Here is a 21,086-nt window from a genome sequence, read left to right as displayed (position 1 = left end):
AAGCCAGCAGCTGCAGCTCCATACATGCGCGCAATTCCGAATCAAACCCTTGAATATTTGCTCTGGCACAATATCAAGCTCTCGTCATCCTGACGATTAAAAGATCTAGGGGTCTCTCCAGCAATGTGGAGATCAGGAGAAGAGCCGAGTTGAAGATGAATACTTAATGTTCCATTCCGTTGAAAGGATATCTGTTTTTTTTTAGATACGTGCTCCAAGGTTCCAAGCTGCAATCGTGACAATATTTACGATGATGTCTTCTTCGCCTAGATGTCTCCTTATCCGAGAGTCTCGGAAGGGCTCAGCCAGGGGGTATCGTCGCAAGTGTCAACGCAGCCCCTTTTCGGGTTTTTGAACCTGTTCTACCTAGAAAGGATCTTGGCAAGGAATCTAGGGCCTCTGGAACCATATAGATAAATATCTTTAACAGTATTTCGAGACTCTATCAGGAGTCTAGTCCTCACCCGTGGCTGGCCCGTAGTCTATATTTAGCATCTCCTTGCCTCCAGTTGCCCCTTGCCTCTTTGCCACCCCCTGGCAGCCGACCATCCCTTGTAAATAGAATCTTGGCATTTCCGTCAAACTTTGGTTCGGCGGGCATATATCAATTTGCTCGCCATGCTTGTCACATTTAACCCCCTATCATAGACCCCCAGCAATCAACGGCTAAATCCCCACGCCTCCGCCGCGTGACGTTTATGTAACGCTGTGCAGCAGTGCCGCACCCTTCCGCTCCTGCCCATCGGAAGTAAATCTAGCAGAGAAAGACAGACAATGGTTCGTCGAGCACAAGCGACCTGGATTCCCAAAGCGACAGCAACCAGCCACGAATCCGAGATCGTCGCAGGTTTGGAGAAATGCTGCCTCAAATAGAGCCCAGGGACCGATTGAGCGTGCGGCTTGGTTGATGGAAATTCATCTATCCCACGTTCCTACCAGTCTTCGCTGGAGCCAATTAGCTGCGCTTGTTTGGAAACCAACCGGCAGTCAGGAGCACGCCTTGCATCTGCAGAACGTGAGTAGATAAAGCACGATGCAACTGAATCGGCCTCCTTGCAGCCAAACTTTGGCTTGGAGAAGATTCAGCAAAGACGCACAACACTAAATATCCTTTGACAGCATCATAAAGCCCAGTCGGCCTTCACTGATCCTTCTTCGGGCTCCAATTGGCACCTGTCCAAGCCATCTTTCTTGACTTCGTCACCACCAGCGCGCAAGATGCACTTCAATCTGGGCGCTGTATGCGCCGCCACGCTGTTGGCACTGGGTAGGGCCCTTCGCGACTACCGAATTTCCATCACCCCGCCTCTAACTTGGTTTCTCTACTCACAGTACACCCCGCCCTTGCTGCCGACTCTGTCGCGTACAAAGACCCCGAGACCGGCTTCACGTTCGCCCAGTACAACGCCCAGTACGTGATCGGCAAGTACATCACCTACCGCATCGCGACGCCCAGCAATGTGGCGGCGGGCGCACCGTACGATGCCGTTGTACAAGTCGCCGCGCCCGTGGACGTGGGCTGGACCGGGCTGGCCTGGGGCGGCTACATGACCTACAGCCCCTTGACGGTGGCCTGGCAAAATGGCCAGTCGGCCACCGTGTCGTCGCGATACGCTACGTAAGTCTTGGTTTCCGATCAATATTGCGCCCTTGTAGCTGATTGATCTCCAACCTCTGTGACAAAACAGCGCCCACACGGCCCCCGCCGCTTACACTGGCGCGACATACACGCTGCTCAAGAAGGGCACCCACGTCAACAGCACGTACTGGCAGTTCACAGCCAAATGTACGGGCTGCACGTCGTTCAAAGGGTCCGGGAACCGCAACGTCACACTCAACCCCACGGGCGAGAACCGCGTGGCCTTCGCGTACTCGCGTTCCAAGCCCAGCAACCCGGGGTCCAGCAACTCGAACATCAACGTGCATGATGTCACTGCCTCCTGGACCGTCGACTTCGGGTCGGCATCCAACGCCAACTTTGCCGAGCTGGTGCAGAGGAATGCGTGAGGGGCGTGGAAGATGTCGACGGTAATGGTACCATTGAGTGGAATACCACAGAAATCGAAAAGGAACCCGAGCGATCGGTTGGGTCTCGTCAATCTGGGTGCGCATCCATATCTCAGTAGTTTATTGCATACATCGCATGTTATTTGTCTCATACCTATCGTCACGTGTGAAGATGTGCTGGTCTCTTCATCCACCGTGTATTTACAGACAAGTCAATCTGTAGTTGTGAGACATCACGAAAACGACGAATGACGTGGCTTCGACAGAATTGGGGAGGTATATGTGTGTAAAAGATCAAATCTAAAGTTTGCATCAAATTACTACTACAGCACAGCCTAACGAGTGATGATAAATGCCCTCCGCCTCTCCCTCTCTCAACTTCCTCCACGACGTCTACTCACCAGCTGAGACTCGGTTTCCCATCTTATCTAATCGAAGCCTATGCTTGCGTGGCCATTTCGCCCATGGGGATGGCCTTGAGGTCTGTGATATCAGAATTAGTACGTGGTCTTTACATGTCAAAGGCATGGGGGTGCTCACAGCCGTCGACTGGCTCGGGCGCTTGCTGGGGCAGTGTACAAGCATTGTACACGGCCGGCTTCTGCTTATGGATTCCGGCCTTGGCGCAGTCGTTGTCGAGGTTGCAGTTGTTGTCCATGGCCTTCTGCAGCGTGTCGCCCTTCCATCCGAAGAGGTAGTCTCCGTGTGCGGCGGAGCCCCTGTGGTTATCACATCAGTCATATGCTCTCTACGTGGTGCTGTCCGGCGAACTTACCCAAGGGTCGTGCTGTAGACAAACGGGTTCTTGCCGTCGGTCGGCCACATGCTTTGGTCCATGAAGGTGGACGTGTTCCACATCAGCTCGTACATGATCTGCGGCAGCTTGACTGGGTGGGTGGAGGGGCAGCGGCCTCCACCAGATGCTCCGGCACCACTGTAGGCCACGTGGCTTTGGTGGTCAGGGCTGTCGAGGTTCTTGCCATCCCAACATCTGGTAGACATGTTTCGTTAGCCATAACCCTAGCCCACAGCTCAGATCGCAGGCAGGGGGAGACTCACGTGGGGAATATGATGGTTTGGCGAACCATCTTGCATTGATTGCCGTATGGGATGTCGACTGTGTCGGCGCCCGTGCAGGGAGCGCCGCCCGTGAACTGGTTGTCGTTGGTGGACTGCCAGCAGCGGTGGCAGATGTTGCCCTTGTTGACCTTGCTGTTGTCCGTGTTGGTAGCCGAGCCCGCCAGCATACGGAAGCCCTGGGTTTCGCAGGTTAGCAAAAAACAGCCAATGCCCCCCTGAGTACCTCACCGAGGCTACGGACCTTCTTGAATGCGGTGACCTTGCCGCTGGGGATGTAGTACACGTCGAGGCCGCCCTTGTTGACGAGCTGACCCTGGGGCCCGCCGTTGCCGGTCTGGGGCACGCGGATGACGGAGCCGTTGCGGTGGCGGAAGAACATGACGGCGGTCCAGTAGTTGGAGAAGTCCTCGGCGAAGCTGCACGAGGTGCAGGTCGACAGGGCGGCCTGGTCGTACGTCTCGGGCGGCATCGAGACGTTGAACGAGTTGCCGCCCACGATTTGGTGCAGGTGCGGCGTGTACTTCATCCCCGGGTTCACCAGCGGGTCCGTCCGCTCCACGACGAGCTGCGAGCACGCGAACCGCAGCATGTTGAACTGCGCCGCGGCCTGCTGCGTCAGGGCCGCCACGGCGGCGAGCGAGACGACGAGCTGCATGGTCGGGATGCAAGTATTATGTTTTGGGGGTGGCTTTTAGGTGGTGAAAACAGAGTTAAGCTCCGGATAGTTCTATGCCAGATTCAACCTTGAGGTTCTTGACTCTGTAGAGTTATTGGAGACATGCGGGCCGGGAACCTTGCGTCTATTATCACTTTCTCGAGCAAATCCTCTAGCAATTGCCGACTCTGACAGCAGTCACCTCCCAGCCAACCTAATATCGGGCAATCTTGGAGGACAATCCCCGATACCGTTCTCGACCAATAATTGCCATACTAAGGAACTGCCGATCGCCAGAAGTGATTGGCGATCCAGCCAAGCCCGGGGCCCTTACGTCCACACATGGTTTACCCGGCGATTTAACCTCCGTACTAGAAGGGAAAAACGCACTTCTGTCAACTTATTTTCGTACCGCAATGCGACGCTGGACAATCTCGACCACAAGGACATAGGGTCTTCGCAGGAGGATCGGCGCCAGATATGTCGCTCCAGGCACGTGGCCCTGGTCAGTAGCACCGTACAGAGACCTGGAAGCGGAACTCGGAATGGTACTAACCTAGCTTTGACACGTGCAGCATCTTAAAAGGCAGGTGCGATCATTCATGCACCTGTCAGGTATGAGTGTCTATAATGCCCGTATCCAGAAGGCCCGATGTGCAATATCCTGCCATTCGGTATCGATGCGACAGTCAGAGGGGTGAACGGAAAGCATTGGGATCACATAATCTGGTATATGAAAGCCAAGAATCCTCAATGAGTCAAGACTCATCTCATAGGCCCTTTGGGATTAGCAAAGCACATTGGATAAGAAACTCGTAATCCGGCTGATGGTGTAGCTGAGGCAGGTTTGGAGAGGAAAGAAAAGTGATACAAGAATCTGCGAAGTAGCGGTACTCGGAAGACACCACAGCCTCGTTGATTGGATCCAAGCTAGCGATCATCGAGTGAACCAGTATCCTCATATCATAGCACAAACTTCGGATTGGGCTAGACATGGTGTTTGTGCGGGCACTGGCCACGTCGCCGGAGTCTTGAAACCGCAGCCACCCCCTCCTTCGAGAGGTCCCTTCGATCGAAGCCACCCATTGCCCTCCTGTTGAGCTGACCGTCGGTCTGGTTGAGATTCGGAAACTTCGGGGTCACTCCAAACTCCGACTGGGCGTTGTCAGTCGCGAACACCACCTCGCCCCCGACCATGGTCAGTAGGACCCTCTGTCTGCCGATTTCCTCCTCGGGGACTTCAAAGTAATTCCGCTCCAGGACAATGAGATCGGCCATTTTCCCAACTTCCAGCGAGCCGATGGCGGCCTCCGCACGAAGGAACCGCGCGCCGTTGATGGTGATGGCCCGCAGTGCTGACTCTCGCGAGATGGGATCCCCGGGGAAGATGCCGTCGTAAGGTGGCCCAAAAGAAGCGGGCGAGTTAGGGTTTGTCGGGTCACCGGTTCGGGTCACGGCAACCTTGAGAGCCAGAAACTCATCAAGCGGATCGATCTGAATTATATACCATTAGCTTGGTCACGACTAGAAAAGTTGTCAAGCCCGGATCTTACCGGCCAGTCGCTGCCATAGACAATGGGTCGTCCGGCTTCCTCGATCCTTCTGTGGGCTTGTAAGTTCCCTTTGCGGTAGTCGCCGAGCGATGAAAACGTGGAAGGGATGTAGAAAGAGCTTAGCTGTGCCCACTGGAAACTCATGATCGGGTCGACACCCAGCTCGGCGAATCTGGCCCAGTCGTCCTGGTGCGAGAGCTCCTCATGAGCCAGCCCGAGCTTGAAGTCTCCCTTGCGATCGGGGTACTTCTCGCGGAAAGCCTGGGCAGCATTGAGGCCGTAACGGACCGCCAGATCGCCGTCGACGTGGAGTTGTGCATCGATGCCGGCAAGGAAAAGCCCCTCGAGAGTGGCGTTCAGGATCTCTTGGCTCCAATACGGCTGGTTCATGGTGCTTGGGTCAGGCGCCCATTTGTCGCTAGTCTCCGAGCCATTCACGGGGTTCCAGTACGGATCGACCACGGCAGCAGTCCGGGCAGGGTAGGTGATGACGCCATCAAGAAATCCTTTGATGGCCTGCCACTTCAGCGTTGGCTTTGGGCCGATGATGGAAGTGTCTTGCATGCGTATTGTCGCAGCCACTGTACTGGAAACAAGCGCTTGCACGCCTTCCATCGACTCGGGAGGGTCAATAGAGAAGTCGAAGTATGCCCGTGCTGTCAGTTCATCACTTCCTCGCAGCTGACTGAACAGGACGTGGTGGTCCGGACCGGCCACCGCTTCTTGAAACGTGGTGATGCCGGCTTGGCGCAACAAACGGAGAGCTGCTCGGCAGGCTTCTAGTCTCACGGCCTCGGTCGGCGGCGGGGGATTGACCAGGTCGCGCCCTGCATCCTGCAAGACGCCAGAAGGCTCTTGTCCCCCGAGAGGCGCTCAATCTTGCCGCCTGGAGGATCGGGGGTAGCTGCTGTGATGTTCGAAATTTCCAAAGCCCTAGAGTTCACCAACACTGTATGATAATCGCTGGAGCGAATTACAATAGGCCGCTTTGTCTGAAGCTTGTCCAAGTCGCGTTTGTTGACCTCCCCGCTCTTTGTCACAAGGCTGGGGTAGTCGAGATTGACGACCTCGAGCCAGTCAGTTTTTGCTTTCTCGCCGTCGCCGTCAATACAGCCCTGGATATGGGAAAGCAGCTGATTGACATCGACAGGTTGGTAGTTCATGTCGCAGTTGAGGAGGGCGAGGCCGCCCGGGAGGACATGCATGTGGGAATCAATGAGCCCAGGCATAAGCATGCGCCCATGGAGGTCAATGACTTGGGTATCGACGCCGATGAAAGGCTCCGTGTCGGCGTCTGCGCCAAGAGCAGAGATGATGCCGCCCTTGACGGCCAACGCTGACGCCACGCTCGAGACGTCGTCGAGGGCGTAGATGCGTCCATTACGAAAGACCACATCGGCTGGCTCTGCGTTCGATGCTCCGGCAATCGAGGCCAGTCCCAGCCCAATGATTCCAAGCCAGCTAAAGGCGCCTCCAAGTCCTGGTGTCAATGCCATGACGCGCAGTCGTCTTGTTCAAGTCAGCCGTCGCAGTGTGGTGAGAAATAAGCCCCCTTTTTGTGTTTCGTGAACATTTGAAAAGTGAAGAGAGTTCACAGCTCTTGAGCCCGTCTTATAGGGATCGGTACAGATAACAAGTGACTCCAATTGCACTTCATATGCCAGTCTTACCGCTTTCTTTGCCACGTCATTCTCCCGGGCGGGATGCCCGTCTCGGGGGCTTGGCCGGGGTGCCAATCTTTCCCCGCATTTCACCCGATTCGCAGAGATAAGCTGGCACAAGGGGCAGTGCCTCCACCCAGAACAATGTTGGATCTTCACGAAATGTCACCTTCGCTATTTTGACGGCTATGTTCACGATGCATGCAGCACACAAATATGCGAAATGAGTTTGAAAAAGTATATACATGCTTAAAAGTAGGCGTCATCTCGTTTCCCGGCACTCAGCCAGTCTGGTGTGATAACATGCGTAAAGAATATGTACAATAGAAGTAACAGAACCATTTACAAGGCGCCGATCAAAGAGTTGTAGGCGGCCTTGGGCTTGTAGTTGCTGTCGAACAGGAGCGGGTTCTCCTTGGACCTCCAGCTGTCCTTGTCCGAGACGCCCCAGGCGGTGATGCCGACGCACTTGGGGATCTGGAGGCAGGCGTTCATGACAGTGAGGTAGTCGTTGGCAGCGGCGCCGGCGATGTCAAGCTCGGTGATGGCAATCTCCTTGGCGTTGGAGGCGGCGAGGGCCTTGAGAGCGGCGGGGGCGCCCGAGGCCGAGTTCCAGCCACCGGGGGCGGCGAGATGGCTCTGCGAGCCGATGCCGTCGATGGGGATGCCCTGGCTGATCCACTTGTTGACGTGGTCGACCATGCCCTTGGTCAGCTTGGCGTAGCCGGCGATGTCGAGGTTGTAGTCGTTGATGTACAGCTTGGCGTTGGGGTCGGCGGCGCGGGCGGCCTTGAAGGCGATGCCGACGAAGTCCTCGCCCAGCACCTTGCTGAAGACGCTGTCACGCAGGTTGCCGTCTTCGGCGAAGATCTCGTTGACCACGTCCCACTGCAGGATCTTGCCCTTGTAGCGCGTCACCATGGTGGTGACGTGGTTCTGGATCACCTGGGTCAGGGTGTTGCGGTCGTTGATGCTCTTGACCCAGTCGGGCAGCTGGCTGTGCCACAGAAGGGTGTGGCCGCGGATGAGCTTGCCGTTGGCGGTGGCGAAGTTGACGACTTGGTCAGCGTTGCCGAAGCTGAAGGAGCCGCGTTGGGCTGGAAGAGGAGGTCAAGTTAGCTTGTGCCTTAAAAGAGATATCAGGGAACGGGCAGAACTCACGCTCAATGGCATCCCACTTCATGCTGTTCTCGCAGGTGACCTGGCCAAAGTCGCTCTTGACAATGTTCATCAAGGCGTTGTTGTTGAGATGGTAGTGGTCGATCTCGGTTCCGAAGTACTCCTTGCCCTTGGCCTTGAACTTGCCGTTGAGGCCAGAGGCGGCCGCTCCACCGCCGTTGCCGTTGCCTCCGGTAGGAGCCGGGTTGCTGGTGGTGGTGATGGGCTGAGGCTCCGAGGGCTGCTCGCCTCCCGAGCCGGGTACGCACTGGGAGTACCAGTCGCTGGAATCATGATCAGCAATGGTCACGATGATGGCTATGAGACGGATCGCTTACTTGGACTTTGTGCACACGGCGCCCGAGACACACGTAGTCGCACCCGACCAGCCTTGACCACCACACTGGCCGTACATAGGGGCCTGGGCAAGCGCAGCCGCAGGGGCGAGCGCGAAAACGATTGAGTAGCGCATGATTAGTGATTAGAAAGTGAGTGTGGCTGGAGAGGGCGATATAGGATTGAAGCTGGAGCGGGAGCTGGAGCGTGTCGAGCAAGAGGGATTGTCGAGTTTGGCCGGACTGCTCCCAGAGTTATATACTGGCGGCGATGGATGCATCGACATCCTGGCGACACATCATCGGTACCCCAGAGACAGGTCCTTGTGGCCTGCCAATGAGATGTCATGACTCGACTGCGCTGGTCCGGAGAGCAAGGTCGACGATGCTGCAGGGGCTGCCAATGGATGGAAGATTATGGCGACGCTACGAGGGTCCGAGACTAGGTTGTTTTGGCATCTTGGCATCTGGACTTTCGTCCGAACATCCGGCCCACAACAGGTTAGACGATCTGGACGGTGGGACCTGGCCTGGCGGTGATGGCGGCGGCAGTGGTCCTGTCATCTAATTGTCCGGAGCTGAGTAGATTGCCAAACCTTCCAAACCTTCCACCTTCCGGAAGGACGAGCTAGGGCGTCGTATCATCGTCGCACCGTCCAGTACAGCCCGGGGATTAAGGACAGCGGCTAGTGCCCACGCCCTGCGCTGACCATGATCAGTGATCAATCAGTCCTGCCCCTGGCTGTCTGACGATAATGATAATGTGGATTAACTCCACCCGCGGCAGTCGGACCACGGTGTTGCATTTCGCCTAGTCTCGGCTCCAGACCAGAGGAAAAAAGCCACGAGTGACAAGCCTGGAAAAACTGCGTCTCCTCCGCAATCCTTGCCGTTTGGGGCCTAGACTTGTCGCTGCCATGATTTACCTCGCATCGCATGGCCAAATAAAGTCAACAAACTCCCGCCGCGACGCTTTAGGCAACCTCATGCAACTACTGAATCATTATGTGCGTCTGTGGTATGTCATGAGGCAATTGTCAGCCGCCGCCGACAGCAGAATTGGCCCGAGTTGCGTGGCTTGGGCAGTGGCCAACTTTCTCGGAGCCAGAGTGCACGCGACCATGGTTCCGTGTAGGCCTGCTGAGATTGCCAAGTTTCAGTCGATGCATCCATATCCGAGCTTCAACATACGCACATCCACGCCGTGCTGACCGCCAAATCCTTATTCCATCGCACTTCACACCAGGCTGGGCCAGCGAAACAAGCATGCATTCTATAAACTTCTACATGTTCTTACACCTGAAATATGAATGACCAGGCAAGGCATGAATGATGGTCTTCGCAAGATGACTCTCCAAAAGAGGTTAAGAAGACGTGGCGAATATGGCACAACAGGGCCGACCGATTATTGGTTTACGCGAGAGCAGGTGCTGAAGTACACATACTCACACGCATCTTTCCGGATCTTCCACTTCGCACAGAAAAAGAAAATTGGCCGAGAGTCTGAGGTCTGTGATAATGCACGAAGAAGCTTGGTATCACAGAAACAGTGTCTCTGGTTTACTCTTCGGGTCGAGGGATGAACACCAAGAGAGAAAGAAACCAGGATTGGTGGGATATTCTCGTAGAATAGAGTGAACAGGCGCTCCAATCAGGAAAACCTCCTGATACATCCTTTGAATGGTTCGGAGCCAAGAGCAGGCGATGAATGTTGTGCAGTGAGGCTGTGGCAGCAGGACTGACTAATTCCTGACTTCCGCAAGATCCGTGGCAAGGAGACATAATGAACTGGGACGGCCAGGCTGAACGATCTGGCAAGGCTGACCAATCCATCTTTAGCGAGACTTGGGGAAAGCAAGCAATCAACTAGGTACGGTCAGACTCACTAACCTTGTACATCGAGGCTGGCCAACGAGGGTATTCATGTTCAGATGTGGCGAATCTGATAACTAGAGCTGAGCCATCAGGAGATCCGAGAAGAGGATAACTTGATAGTGTACCCGTCATAATTAGATAAAGAACTAGACGCTGATCAATCTTCTTGGATGAATACCACATAATTTGTCTGAGAGAAAACAATATAGATTCTTATATTGTATACCTCCATTTGTATTCGAAATTTACCGACTCAAGATCGACCACCCCATGCAATACCATTACTCCCTGTAATCTCGACCTTTCCCAATGGGCTGAGTAAGGTTGACGCGGAACGCATCGCGTCGATACCTTGGTGATCTGCCCATAGTGCCGGATGGCGGACGAAAGTTGGGCAGGTATAGGCGGGACACCTGCACCACAATCCTGCCGTCGAGCCTCGACAGCTTAGAGGCAACCTAAATCCCTCAATTTTTTACAAATTTTGGAAGAGGAATGCTTTCCTTTATTATTGGTCACCTCACATCAGCACCAGTAGTCCCACCGATTTAGATCAAACCCAGAAACAGACAAAGCGGGCAACACAGCCGTAGTCCCAGAGTTGAGCAGAGGTGTCATGATCGGATAAGCTTTCATATACTGAGAAGTCCCTCCATATTCTTCTACCACCGGCTGTCTGATGATTCATGAGCACCCTTGAGTGGTAGGATTGCCAGTTTCCACATGTTGCATCTTGCACAGCTTTCTCTTCACGGTCAGATGGCCAGGTATTCCCTCAAGACCCAATACCTGACTTAGACAGGCATATGATGCTGATATATACAAGTCGTTCATCTGGCCAGGAGTTGGTTAGCGCTGCAGTCTCGTTCCTGATGGACCGTGGACGGCGAGGTGTTGTCGAAATACACCGCGACACCCACCTCATCCACTGATCAAGAGCTCCTACCTATGTCCGCCCCCATTTCATCTGCCTTATCCGCACACGTAACGATGGATCTCAGGAAGAGAACGTACCTCACCTGTGACTGAAACATCCACTCGACAACGTGGAGGTCCAAAATCACCCCCACCAACCGAGTCTTTGTAGTCTAAGTGTCAATAAGTCCCTGAGCACTCATCACCACTACTACTCCTACTACCAGGGAAGGTCTGTTGGCCCAATGGCAAGGCGTCTGACTACGATTACAAGTGATCAGGAGATTCTGGGTTCGACCCCCAGGCAGACCTAACATCTTTCTTTTTGAGTTTCCCAATTGGCCGTTGAAAGGTGGGATACACCTCTTTTCACAATGATATTCCTTGTCTGTTTGTTGCTTGGAAGTATTTCATAGCAAGTCATGGGAATTGATCATTTACACATCTATTCATGCACACCTGTCTTCAGGCCATGCTCTTTACTCTGGTTGACGCATTGTGGCCTGTAGGCGATGGAAAAGGATGGTGGTTGTGTATCTTATCGTTAGCCTCAGCGCGCTGGCCAATCACATTACACGAATTCCAGCACCTGCCTCCAATGCTGCAAAATGCAATGCCAGCTTGGTCACTGCCGGTCCTTCTCTTCGGCCAAACCGCCGCCCTCTTTGAGAAACTGTCTGGGATCTTCTCCCGCTCAGATAAAATACTTACTGCCTTTCCACAATGCTGGATAGATGCCGACTTGGTCATTTATGAGTAATCAACTGCCAGTACTTGACTGCCGACCCTCGGGCCTGCCGCGCCATCGCAACATCACCAGCCACGGAAATATATCGTCAAGCTTCAACCGATAAAATCCATCTTTGTCCTGCTCTTTCTCTTACAATCTCCTAAGTTCTGTCGGTAGCATCGGATTTATTATCCTCCCTTCTTTTAATCGGCCCGTCTCCGTACCAAACGCACAAGCGTTGCCGCCGACGTCGCCAAGCACCCAGCGGCCCGCAAGGCGGGATAGCGCGGCTAGGCCGGCATTTTGAGCCCCAGGCAAAAACCACATTACCACGGATACTTGACTTAAGCTCATGGAGCCGACTAGCATGTGAAAACTGGGCTGGCTTCTTTTCCCCAGAGACTTTCGTCAGAACCTGGGGGCAGCAACCACCCACTTCATTACCTTTCCCACTGCTCACTCAGCGTAGTACAACTCGAACCCACCTGGAGATCTAGCCAGCCGGTGAGCCCGACATATTACGAAATCAGATCCTTGCGCAGTCAGCGAAATTGATGTCATTGCGTCATGCTAATGGTATCACGTGGATAGTCGATGAGAGGAAGTTGAGAAGAATCAGATCTGTTGTAGGATAAAAATTATAACCCGGGAATCTGATCTCCGCCACGAACAAAGACATGATGAGCGGCCACTAACACCGCGCATAATGTCAAAATGACCTGTCCGTAAATCAGAGATGCCCCGAAACGCACAAAAACAAGAGTGGGAAATGATATGCCACATAACGGCATAACGTCAATGAGAGTGAGAGAGAGTGAGTGAGTGAGTGATGATAGGAAATCTGCCGCCGCCGCCAATGTCGAATCTTCAAGATGTCTGCAAAGTCCAATAAACAACCGTCTATGATAAAGATCCATATTGTGCCCATACCCGCTTTGCGCCGCTAATATAAAATCATGGGTATCGGTAAATCAATTTTGGCCCGGCCAGTGTGAGGGATGGAGAGGGGAGATGTGTGGAGATGTCGATTATTGTCCAATTTGGTCAAGGAAAATAGTGATGGGATGGCCGTGGCCACCCCGACGAAACCAGAGTGTCGGGAAGGATTAGACAATCGATTCGCTCACGGTCGGCCGCGTCTTGATCGGGCTGGCAATGCTCGGGTAGTGGGCATTGGTGGTACCGGGTCGGCTGGGGTTCTTGGTGTGCGACGAGCCCGGTCGGCTCAGGCTCTGCTCCACGTGGGCGCTGCGCAAGGGTCGGTTCCGCAGGGCTCTCGTGATGGACTCCTCGGGCCGGCTCACCCAGCTGTGGAAGTTGCTGTGCGAGTGCGGGAACAGCACCTTGTTCCGGTCGCTGTGGATCCACTCCTTGGCCTTGCGACGGGGCCGGCTCGTGATGGCCTGCAGGTCCTCGACGATGTTCTCGCAGAAGAGCTCGAGCGGAAGATCGTTGACGTCGTTGCCGAAGGGGTTCTCGACCTCGCGGCCGATGAACAGCAGACCGAGGATGATGTAGGCGGCGAGCATGTTGGCCGGGATCGTGACCCAGCCGAGACGGGGCAGAAGCTGGAAGGGAAGAAGCAGGACGTAGACCCAGGTGATTTGCGAGATGGCGATGGAGTAGGCGATGGGCAGCGGCGTGTTGAGAACACGTTCCGTGTTCACCATGCAGTCGTTGATGGCCGTGATGGCGGCCCACGCCACCGTCTGCAGACCAGGAGAGGGCAGTGTTGTCTCCTCGATCTTGTCGTCAATGTACGAGGCGATGTAGCAGAGGATCTCGAGAGGGAGGTTGCCCAGCGGGACGCCTTCCTCGCGCGCCCTCTTGATGACCTTTCGCGGGTTGGACGTGGCGAAGTTGAGACCGAGACGCTCGCCCACCGCCTTGAAGAAGTTGGGCTCCTTGGGCTCGAAGACGCCGGACTCGGTGGCCGTCTTGCCAAGGGTGTCGAGGTGTTCGACGAGGTCTTGGAGATCCTCGTAGTGGGTGTAGGGCTCGAACCGGAGCTTGTGCTTGAGGGCGACGCAGTAGGCGACCAGGAGGTTCATGGCCGTGAGCTTTTCCAAGAGGGACTCCTTCTCCTCGCCGGGCCGGTTGCGGACATGCAGCCAGATGACGCGGCCGAGCGTTTGGCAGTTGAGCGTGAGCTGACCCCAGTACCTTCTGCCCTCGGCATAGCGTTCGTAGGCCGTCGAGCTGCGCAGCGAGAGGGCCGAGGCGACGACGAAACCGGTCACGGTGAGGAGGAGAGAGTCGATACCGAGGTTGGCGCCTTCGACCCAGTGCAGCAGGGTGAAGCTGCAGACGAGAGCAGACCACGCGCCGACGATGATCATGGGGATGAGCATCTTGGGCATGATGCTGCCGTGCATCTGCAGGAAGACGGGCCATTTCGAGTGCTTGACGATGTCGCGGGGTCCTTGGAAATAGTCGTCGACCTTGAGTTTGGTATTCCGGCGGCGATGGAAGCCGAAGGGATTCGACGTCTGCGGATGCGAGGTGGACGTGTGGAGCGACTCGGCGATCGTCTTCTCATCGGATTCCGAGCCGGACCGGTCTCGTCCGGGTATGTTGAGCTGCGGCAAGGCGTTCGGATCCCGCGACGGGGATCCGGAGTTCTCCCATTGTAACATGGTGTGAAGTGGTGGGGGATTTCTTTTTTCTTCTTCTTTTTCTAGGGGGCTTTTGACGGTAAATCCAAGGCTTCCGCTCACTTGGATAAACGGATATAAAAAACTGTAATGAGTGACGGTAGTTGGATTCTAAAAAAGACAATGAAAAGACGAAGCAAAAAAACCACACCCAACTGAGTCCCGAGAGAGGAAAAGAGAGAGAAACTAGAAGAGACGCAAGAGCATGACGTGGGTATATGTACCGACGTTCACGTTGGGCTTCTTTTTTCCTTCCACGACACGACCCCCTGTTCCAAGAACTCCCGTCATCGACTCGCATCTAATGTAACGACAGGCGAGGCGCATGAAAAAACAAGAACCACGCAGACTCAGGACGCTGGGTCGACCAGGCTGGCACGCCCTCCTATGCGACCGGGGCGCGGACGCGGCGGACCCGGATATTTTTGGCATGTGAGCCAATCCGACGCGCATCGTGAGTCGCAATGGAGATGTGCACTGATACGGACGTATATCAGATGATTTAACACCTTCACCTAGCAAGTGCCATGTGCACGCCAGTTCAGGATGAGTCACTCGACGGAAGCAGCCAAGTGCAGTAACTAACAGCACTGCGAGTAAACAAAATGTTCGCGATGGCAGAAAGGCAGTGAAACAATCTCGTCGCATCCCAGGTGGAGCCGGGCCGGGACGACCTGCCAATGCATGAAATCTTGGAACCAGCACCAATCAGATTGGGCGACGCCCATGCGTGTCGATCCATTCGGGCAATGCCCCTGTGTGCCGCTAACGGTCGGGACCTGGTCCGCGGCCAGCGACATGGACGCCGACTAGCGACGGTGGAGTCGGCGACAAGGGTCGGGAGATTGCCAACCCACGGAGATTTTGATTTCATTGTCGTGGACCAGTCAGCCAGTCGTGCAAAACGCTGCCCAATTCGTATCATACCCACACGCCTAAGGAAACTAAGGCCTGGCCAATGGATACCGCAATCATTCTAGAAGCGACAGAGTTTTCTCTTCTCGCCAGAACGAGCCGTGGAGATAGGAGGTCGATCCGGGGATATTCCTCAGTGGTCTCGACCGGCAGCCTTATTCACAATTGGCGTGCACGCTCGACAGGGATCGCTAGGCTTTGCGTCTTCCGCCTCCTGCTTAGTCCAGAACCGCGAGGGATGGCCACGGTGCGGCACGGCGCCACGGCCGACTTGGCGATTTCGCGAAGTGATGCCTGAGAGTCCCCGTTGTTGTCGGGCTGCGTCATCCCTTGCCAGCGCCTCGGGCCCAAGTGGATGCGCTCAACAGATATTGGACGAGGCTCATGCCACATCAGACTCCCGCCTGTATTAACTCCTGGCTTGAGAATATCTTCCCATCATTTCGACAGCGCAAGTTTATTCATATGTTCCAATGCGGTATAGCCAGCTTGTTGGAAAATGGAAACCCTAAAGTATATCTTGACGGCATTTCCAGGGATGACAGGGAAGCGGCCCGGACCTACACCTCGTGTGCGACAGTTTGTACATTCGGCAACCCCGGTTCTTTCAGGTCTCTCTAGCCCTTCACGGAATAATACGACGACCATTTGATATAGGACAGTATTATAATGTGCTTTGCCGACTCCGATTTATATACCTATCCCCTAGTGATCCCTTTTTCAATAATTTCCCGCACTAGAGCGACTGCATCGTTTAAACAAAGCTCAAATCTCACCACATCCCCTTCCTGTCCTTGAACCAAGACCAAGGGATCGCTGTGGTGGACCTCGTAGTGAACGAAAACCGATTCCGGGTTAGACGTCAAGAACCCGCCCTCCTGCATTCTCAGGTAACCGCCAGACCCCAGACAGTCCACCTTCGCCTTCTTTGGCGAAAGATGCCTGTCAGTGTACTTCCACGCCGCCGACTTAAACAAAGCAGGGGAGCGTCTTGCCTCCCTCCAACGCGGCGCCCATGAGAGCGTAGAGAGGCTCGACGTATCCGTGACCATCAGCCACCCGTCGCACCAACTGGGCGTGTCCGACGGCGGCAACACAATGTCTGGCGTCAGGCACTGCAGCCAATCGATCCGACCCTCGGCGAGCTTGGACACTGTAATCGTTTCCCAGGCCGGCTCAAAGTAGCCGTAAAACATGCGCGTGGCCGTGAGAATGGCTATCAAAACTGTGCCCTTGGATCGCACCCCATTGCTGCCCAGGAAAGGCCGGTCAAGTGCCGCATAATGACAACGTGTGGCGCCGATAGCCGGATAGCGTGCTAGATTGCTGGCGGTTTGGGCGGCGATGGTGTGTACCATGGCGGGGGACAGCTCCCACGTGAGTGGACGTACGACCGACAATACGGGAGTGTCGGCCGTCGCCGGGCGGCCCCCTCGAAACCGCCGGGGGTGCGCAAGATCTCGTCGGTGATGTGCTTGAGCTGAGAGCGCAGGGCCGCACACTCGTCGCGCCGTTTAGACGTCAAGACCGAGACGGCGGGGGTGGATGTGGCGGCCGACGGCTCCGAGGAAGCGAGAATGTCGGCGAAGAGGCGCGCCAATGACGCGTGGTGGTCTTGTTCGTGCACGGCGACCTCGTACAGGCGGCCCTTGCGCATGACGACGATGTTGTTACTGGGGAGGTATTTTCGCGCCCGGTCAACCTCCAATCCGAGCTCTTGCGTAGTGTGGAACAACCACTGCAATGTCTCCCCGCACAATGGCACGCCGTTGAGCGCGTTCTGTTCGAGCTGCCCGCCCTCAAGCCGCTTCTTGAAGTGGAGAGCGGCCACTGTGATGATGGCGGCTCGCTCGGCCTGGGTATGTCTTGGAGCACTATCGGTGAGGTGACCAATGTAAAAGAGGGCGTGGTCTTGTAGAGGCTCGCGCCGTTGCAGGTGGATGTGTCTGTCGTAGAATTCTGCCCGCAGGGCCGCGTCGGACATGTCAGTCCCGTGCCTGTCTTGCAGTTCCAAACCTGTCCGGTCAAACTCTGCGATCACCATCTCCGTTGCGTTGCCCTCGAGCCTTGAAAGCGTGTGGGCTGGTCTTGTGCTCTTCACGATGGAGCCATCCCTGACTTGCACAACATACTTGGCCATGCCATCCTGCCAAGCCAATTTGGCTGCTTCCTCGAGGGAATCCATCGGCAAAATAACCACCTTGAATGAAGACAAGGGCGACTCCAGGCCAACCATCACCATCACCTGTTGCAATAGCTCGGAAGCTTTCCGTGGACTTGCTTCGAGAAGAGACCCCAGATCAAAGGTCGATACCGTTCCATTGGCAGGTTGCACATTTTCGTGGCTTCGGGTTTGCACCAATGTCCCAAAGGGTTTCAGCACCTTGACGATCTCATTTGGTATAGGGGATTCCTTACAGCCAAATACGACGTCGACTGCGCTGCCGCTGGCAAGTCTTTGTAGCTGCTCTTTGACGAATGTACTGTTCCGGGCGATAATGTAGCTCGACGCGACCTGAAATGAGTCTTGCAGAAACTTGGCCTCGTCCGACCTGGTCACGGCTACAATAACACAAGCCCCTCTATGCCTCGCCACCGACACGGCGGCTTGGCCGATATCGCTCGCAGCGCCGTCGATCAAGACAAGCTGCCCCGGTTGGATGTCGGCGATGCCGATCAGTGCATGGTCTGCCGTCATAAAAGCAACAGGAAACGCGGCAGCAGCAGTGAATGGAATCTCGTCCGGCAGAAGCTTCACCTGCGTTTCGGGGATCCTGGGAAGGCTGGCATAAGACGCTTCTGCCCAGCCCACTACTCGGTCGCCGACTTTGATGGTAGACACGCCCGTGCCTATTGCGGCAACTAGCCCAGCGAACTCGTTGACTGGAGTCTTGCCCTTTGCGTTCGATACCACCCTAAATGCCATGGAATCTATCTCGACGAATCCTTCCGGTAGGATTTCGCGGTGGCTCTCATCCTCGGCGAAGATGGCTTGAGCCGCGGAGCTTTGCCTATGCTCATCGAGCTTAAGCGGAACTCGAGAATGTTTGAAGCTTTCAGTCTCCGTTATAACCGCCTGGCTACGACACATCTGGCGATTCAATGTATTGCTGGGGATAATCCTCGGTACCAGGACACTGGTGCCGGTATACACGTATTCTCGCTCCCGTGCAGCGTCTTTATTCTCAGAAAATGATCTGATGATTGTGGACAGAAAGTCAGAGAGCTTGGGCCAAGCCTCTTGAGTCATCGTCTGTTGCACATCGACAGTAACCATTTCAAGGTGAATATTCTCTGCATGCGCAGTTCGCGCCAGCCCGGTAACGAGATGTTTCCCGGGGCTCAGATTGTCATTTTCTTCGTCTTGTATGCTGACCCAAATCACTAATAGCTTTGACGGATACAGTGGTGTGAGTAGGGACAACAGCAGTATATCACAGGACCGGAAACAGACAGCTCTCAGTGATGTCTTGAACACATGGTGCTAATGCTCCCTGTTCACATCACTATAGATAGAGCCTGCAGTTAAAATGAGACGCATAGACTTTACATAATTTAGACCCGCAGGACGATGCTTTTCATGGATCCGGTACCGAAAATCAAATAGTTGGTCTATGTTCTACTAATTATGAAAACCCTCGATCAGTCACACGAAAACGTAGCTAGTTAGGCAATGATTGTATATTGATAAAATGTAAATGAGCGGACATGTATTTATCTGAAAGATAGGTATACAAATTGTGTGTTTCTAAACCAGATATTTTCTATCAACCTCGCGGGGATGGAAAATCCGAGGCAACACCTGAGTTGACCAACAAGCGACCACAAAGCGCTTAAGTGCAAGCGACGAAGCCGTTCTTGTTCTTGGCACCCTCGTGGGTCATCAGGCCGCAGTAGGTGACGTCGACATTGCCCTTCTTGTCGCGCTTGGAGACGGTGACAACGACGCGATCGGGGCCGGGGGTGGCCTCGGTGCCGATGTAGACCTTGTGGCTCTCCAGGATGGGGAACTCCTGGAGCGTCTTGCCCTTGCACTTGGCCGAGAACTTGATGTTCTCGCGGTTGTTGTACTGGTGAGGGTACTTGCCGGTGCCGATCTGCTTGCCGCGGTCGGCCAGCTTGCCGGCGTCGGTGCCGGCGTCCTTGACGTTGCCGCCGCTGTACTGGCGCTTCGCGCACTTGCCGCCCTTGGAGGGGAAGTTGTTGAAGTGGTAGATGGGACGAACAGCGCGCGTCGCCAGCTCATCCTCCTCGTCGCCCTCCACGTCAAACGCCTCGACGCCCTCGAGCTCAAAGGGGAGGGCTTCATCGTCCCGCACGACGAGGACGTCCTCGGTGGGCAGTGCAACTGCGTTGCCCAGAGAGATGCCGAGGGCAAGGGTGATGAGGGTGCTGGTGAACTTCATTTTGAAGATGGGGTTTCTTGTAGAATGAGTGGTGGAGTATGGGCGTTGGAATGAAACTGGATGAGGCAAGTCTTGTGCGGACGATGTGGACGATGTTGATGTGAGAATTCTTTTTCTATTGATTGCGAGTCGTCCAGTACATATTTATACACCGATCCGGAGCCTAAACCAACCTTCATGTTTCCAAGACGTGGCCAAAGAATCGCCATGGTGTCGAGGCAGTGATCCCAACTCTCCAAGACAGAACCGAAAGAACAACACCATGACCTGCATGTTACTCCTAGCCGTGAGGTTGTCATCCTGACAGCTCGTATTCGCCGTAGGATCTCAAGGGCGTGCAATCGAAGATGACCTGTCCAATTATGCAGGCTTGCCAGCATGGCTGAATGTATTGGATCCGATGAAGCTAAGTATCCTCAGGCACGATCGCCAGTCAAACTGACTCTAATGGAAGCCATTGCAAATGGAAATACTGTATTGAAGAGGTCTGCTAGGAATGAATCTGCGAGAGGCTGACCGGAAAGGAGTGCCAACTATGCCCAAACATGATTAGTGCTGTAAGCCTTCCTGGTTCACCTGGCCCGTCCCAATGAGCGCCCCTGAATCTTGGGAGGCTTGTGGTCTGAACGCTCGTGAGTGGACTGAGGACCGACGGCGAGGTCGGCGATCACAATTGTTTTACGTAACGGTCAGCGCTTGTAATTCCTGTAAATTAAACTTACTAAGGTGCTACTGCAGGTCTGACTTTGCGTTCCGAGAGCTGAACGCCCCTGAAATGGCAATAGCGAGTACTTTGGAATGGCAGACCAATGAGCACCTATCTCGCCCACGGCATTGCATATAGGGCCTGACGTAAGATTCGATACGATATATTGTCAGGCACATGCAGGCCGAGTCGGCCGAGAGGCGGTGCTGACGGGTGTCGCGGATGGATCGACGGCAATAGTTCAGTCTTACGCATGCGTACTATATTCACTGGATGTCGCCCGGCACTTGATTGGGCATCTATTTTTGCCCTCGGGATCTACATTGCTTTTTTGTTTTGAATGCAGACTACCGCTTGCCGTCGCCATCCTGATGTGTACAATCCCCTCGCGCTAACTGTCAGCTGACAGGATATGACATGTTCCTAGGACTCTGCC

At 54.7% G+C, this 21,086-nt stretch overlaps 7 protein-coding genes across 7 annotated transcripts; 1 reads left to right on the top strand and 6 right to left on the bottom strand.

Annotated features, from left to right (window-relative positions):
• Positions 1-1,218: 1,218 nt before the first annotated feature.
• On the top strand, positions 1,219-2,007 carry PG998_011931 (uncharacterized protein; the record flags this gene model as incomplete). The annotated part of the gene is made up of 3 exons (XM_066878747.1): positions 1,219-1,267; positions 1,333-1,618; positions 1,689-2,007. 3 exons carry the CDS (start codon positions 1,219-1,221, stop codon positions 2,005-2,007), a joined length of 654 nt encoding a protein of 217 aa, XP_066725131.1.
• A 439-nt stretch (positions 2,008-2,446) lies between these two features.
• Positions 2,447-3,742, bottom strand: PG998_011930 (uncharacterized protein; the record flags this gene model as incomplete). The annotated part of the gene is made up of 5 exons (XM_066878746.1): positions 2,447-2,490; positions 2,548-2,726; positions 2,783-2,998; positions 3,067-3,263; positions 3,329-3,742. 5 exons carry the CDS (start codon positions 3,740-3,742, stop codon positions 2,447-2,449), a joined length of 1,050 nt encoding a protein of 349 aa, XP_066725130.1.
• A 987-nt stretch (positions 3,743-4,729) lies between these two features.
• PG998_011929 (uncharacterized protein) lies at positions 4,730-6,791 on the bottom strand (the record flags this gene model as incomplete). Its single annotated transcript, XM_066878745.1, has 3 exons — positions 4,730-5,236; positions 5,296-6,129; positions 6,273-6,791. The coding sequence occupies 3 exons, from the start codon at positions 6,789-6,791 to the stop codon at positions 4,730-4,732; spliced, it is 1,860 nt and encodes a 619-aa protein (XP_066725129.1).
• Positions 6,792-7,298: 507 nt separating this feature from the next.
• On the bottom strand, positions 7,299-8,586 carry PG998_011928 (glycoside hydrolase family 10 protein; the record flags this gene model as incomplete). Its single annotated transcript, XM_066878744.1, has 3 exons — positions 7,299-8,053; positions 8,118-8,398; positions 8,453-8,586. 3 exons carry the CDS (start codon positions 8,584-8,586, stop codon positions 7,299-7,301), a joined length of 1,170 nt encoding a protein of 389 aa, XP_066725128.1.
• A 4,489-nt stretch (positions 8,587-13,075) lies between these two features.
• PG998_011927 (uncharacterized protein) lies at positions 13,076-14,605 on the bottom strand (the record flags this gene model as incomplete). Its single annotated transcript, XM_066878743.1, has 1 exon — positions 13,076-14,605. One exon carries the CDS (start codon positions 14,603-14,605, stop codon positions 13,076-13,078), a length of 1,530 nt encoding a protein of 509 aa, XP_066725127.1.
• A 1,902-nt stretch (positions 14,606-16,507) lies between these two features.
• Positions 16,508-18,815, bottom strand: PG998_011926 (uncharacterized protein; the record flags this gene model as incomplete). Its single annotated transcript, XM_066878742.1, has 2 exons — positions 16,508-16,691; positions 16,930-18,815. 2 exons carry the CDS (start codon positions 18,813-18,815, stop codon positions 16,508-16,510), a joined length of 2,070 nt encoding a protein of 689 aa, XP_066725126.1.
• A 556-nt stretch (positions 18,816-19,371) lies between these two features.
• Positions 19,372-19,944, bottom strand: PG998_011925 (uncharacterized protein; the record flags this gene model as incomplete). Its single annotated transcript, XM_066878741.1, has 1 exon — positions 19,372-19,944. One exon carries the CDS (start codon positions 19,942-19,944, stop codon positions 19,372-19,374), a length of 573 nt encoding a protein of 190 aa, XP_066725125.1.
• Between the last annotated feature and the right edge of the window lie 1,142 nt (positions 19,945-21,086).

Source organism: Apiospora kogelbergensis (genome assembly GCF_038363985.1).
Source record: "Apiospora kogelbergensis strain CBS 113332 chromosome Unknown utg000008l_segment0_segment0, whole genome shotgun sequence".
NCBI classification, from domain to species: domain Eukaryota; kingdom Fungi; phylum Ascomycota; class Sordariomycetes; order Amphisphaeriales; family Apiosporaceae; genus Apiospora; species Apiospora kogelbergensis.
Note: the sequence above shows the minus strand (reverse complement) of the source record. Positions and strands in the feature narration are given on the sequence as shown.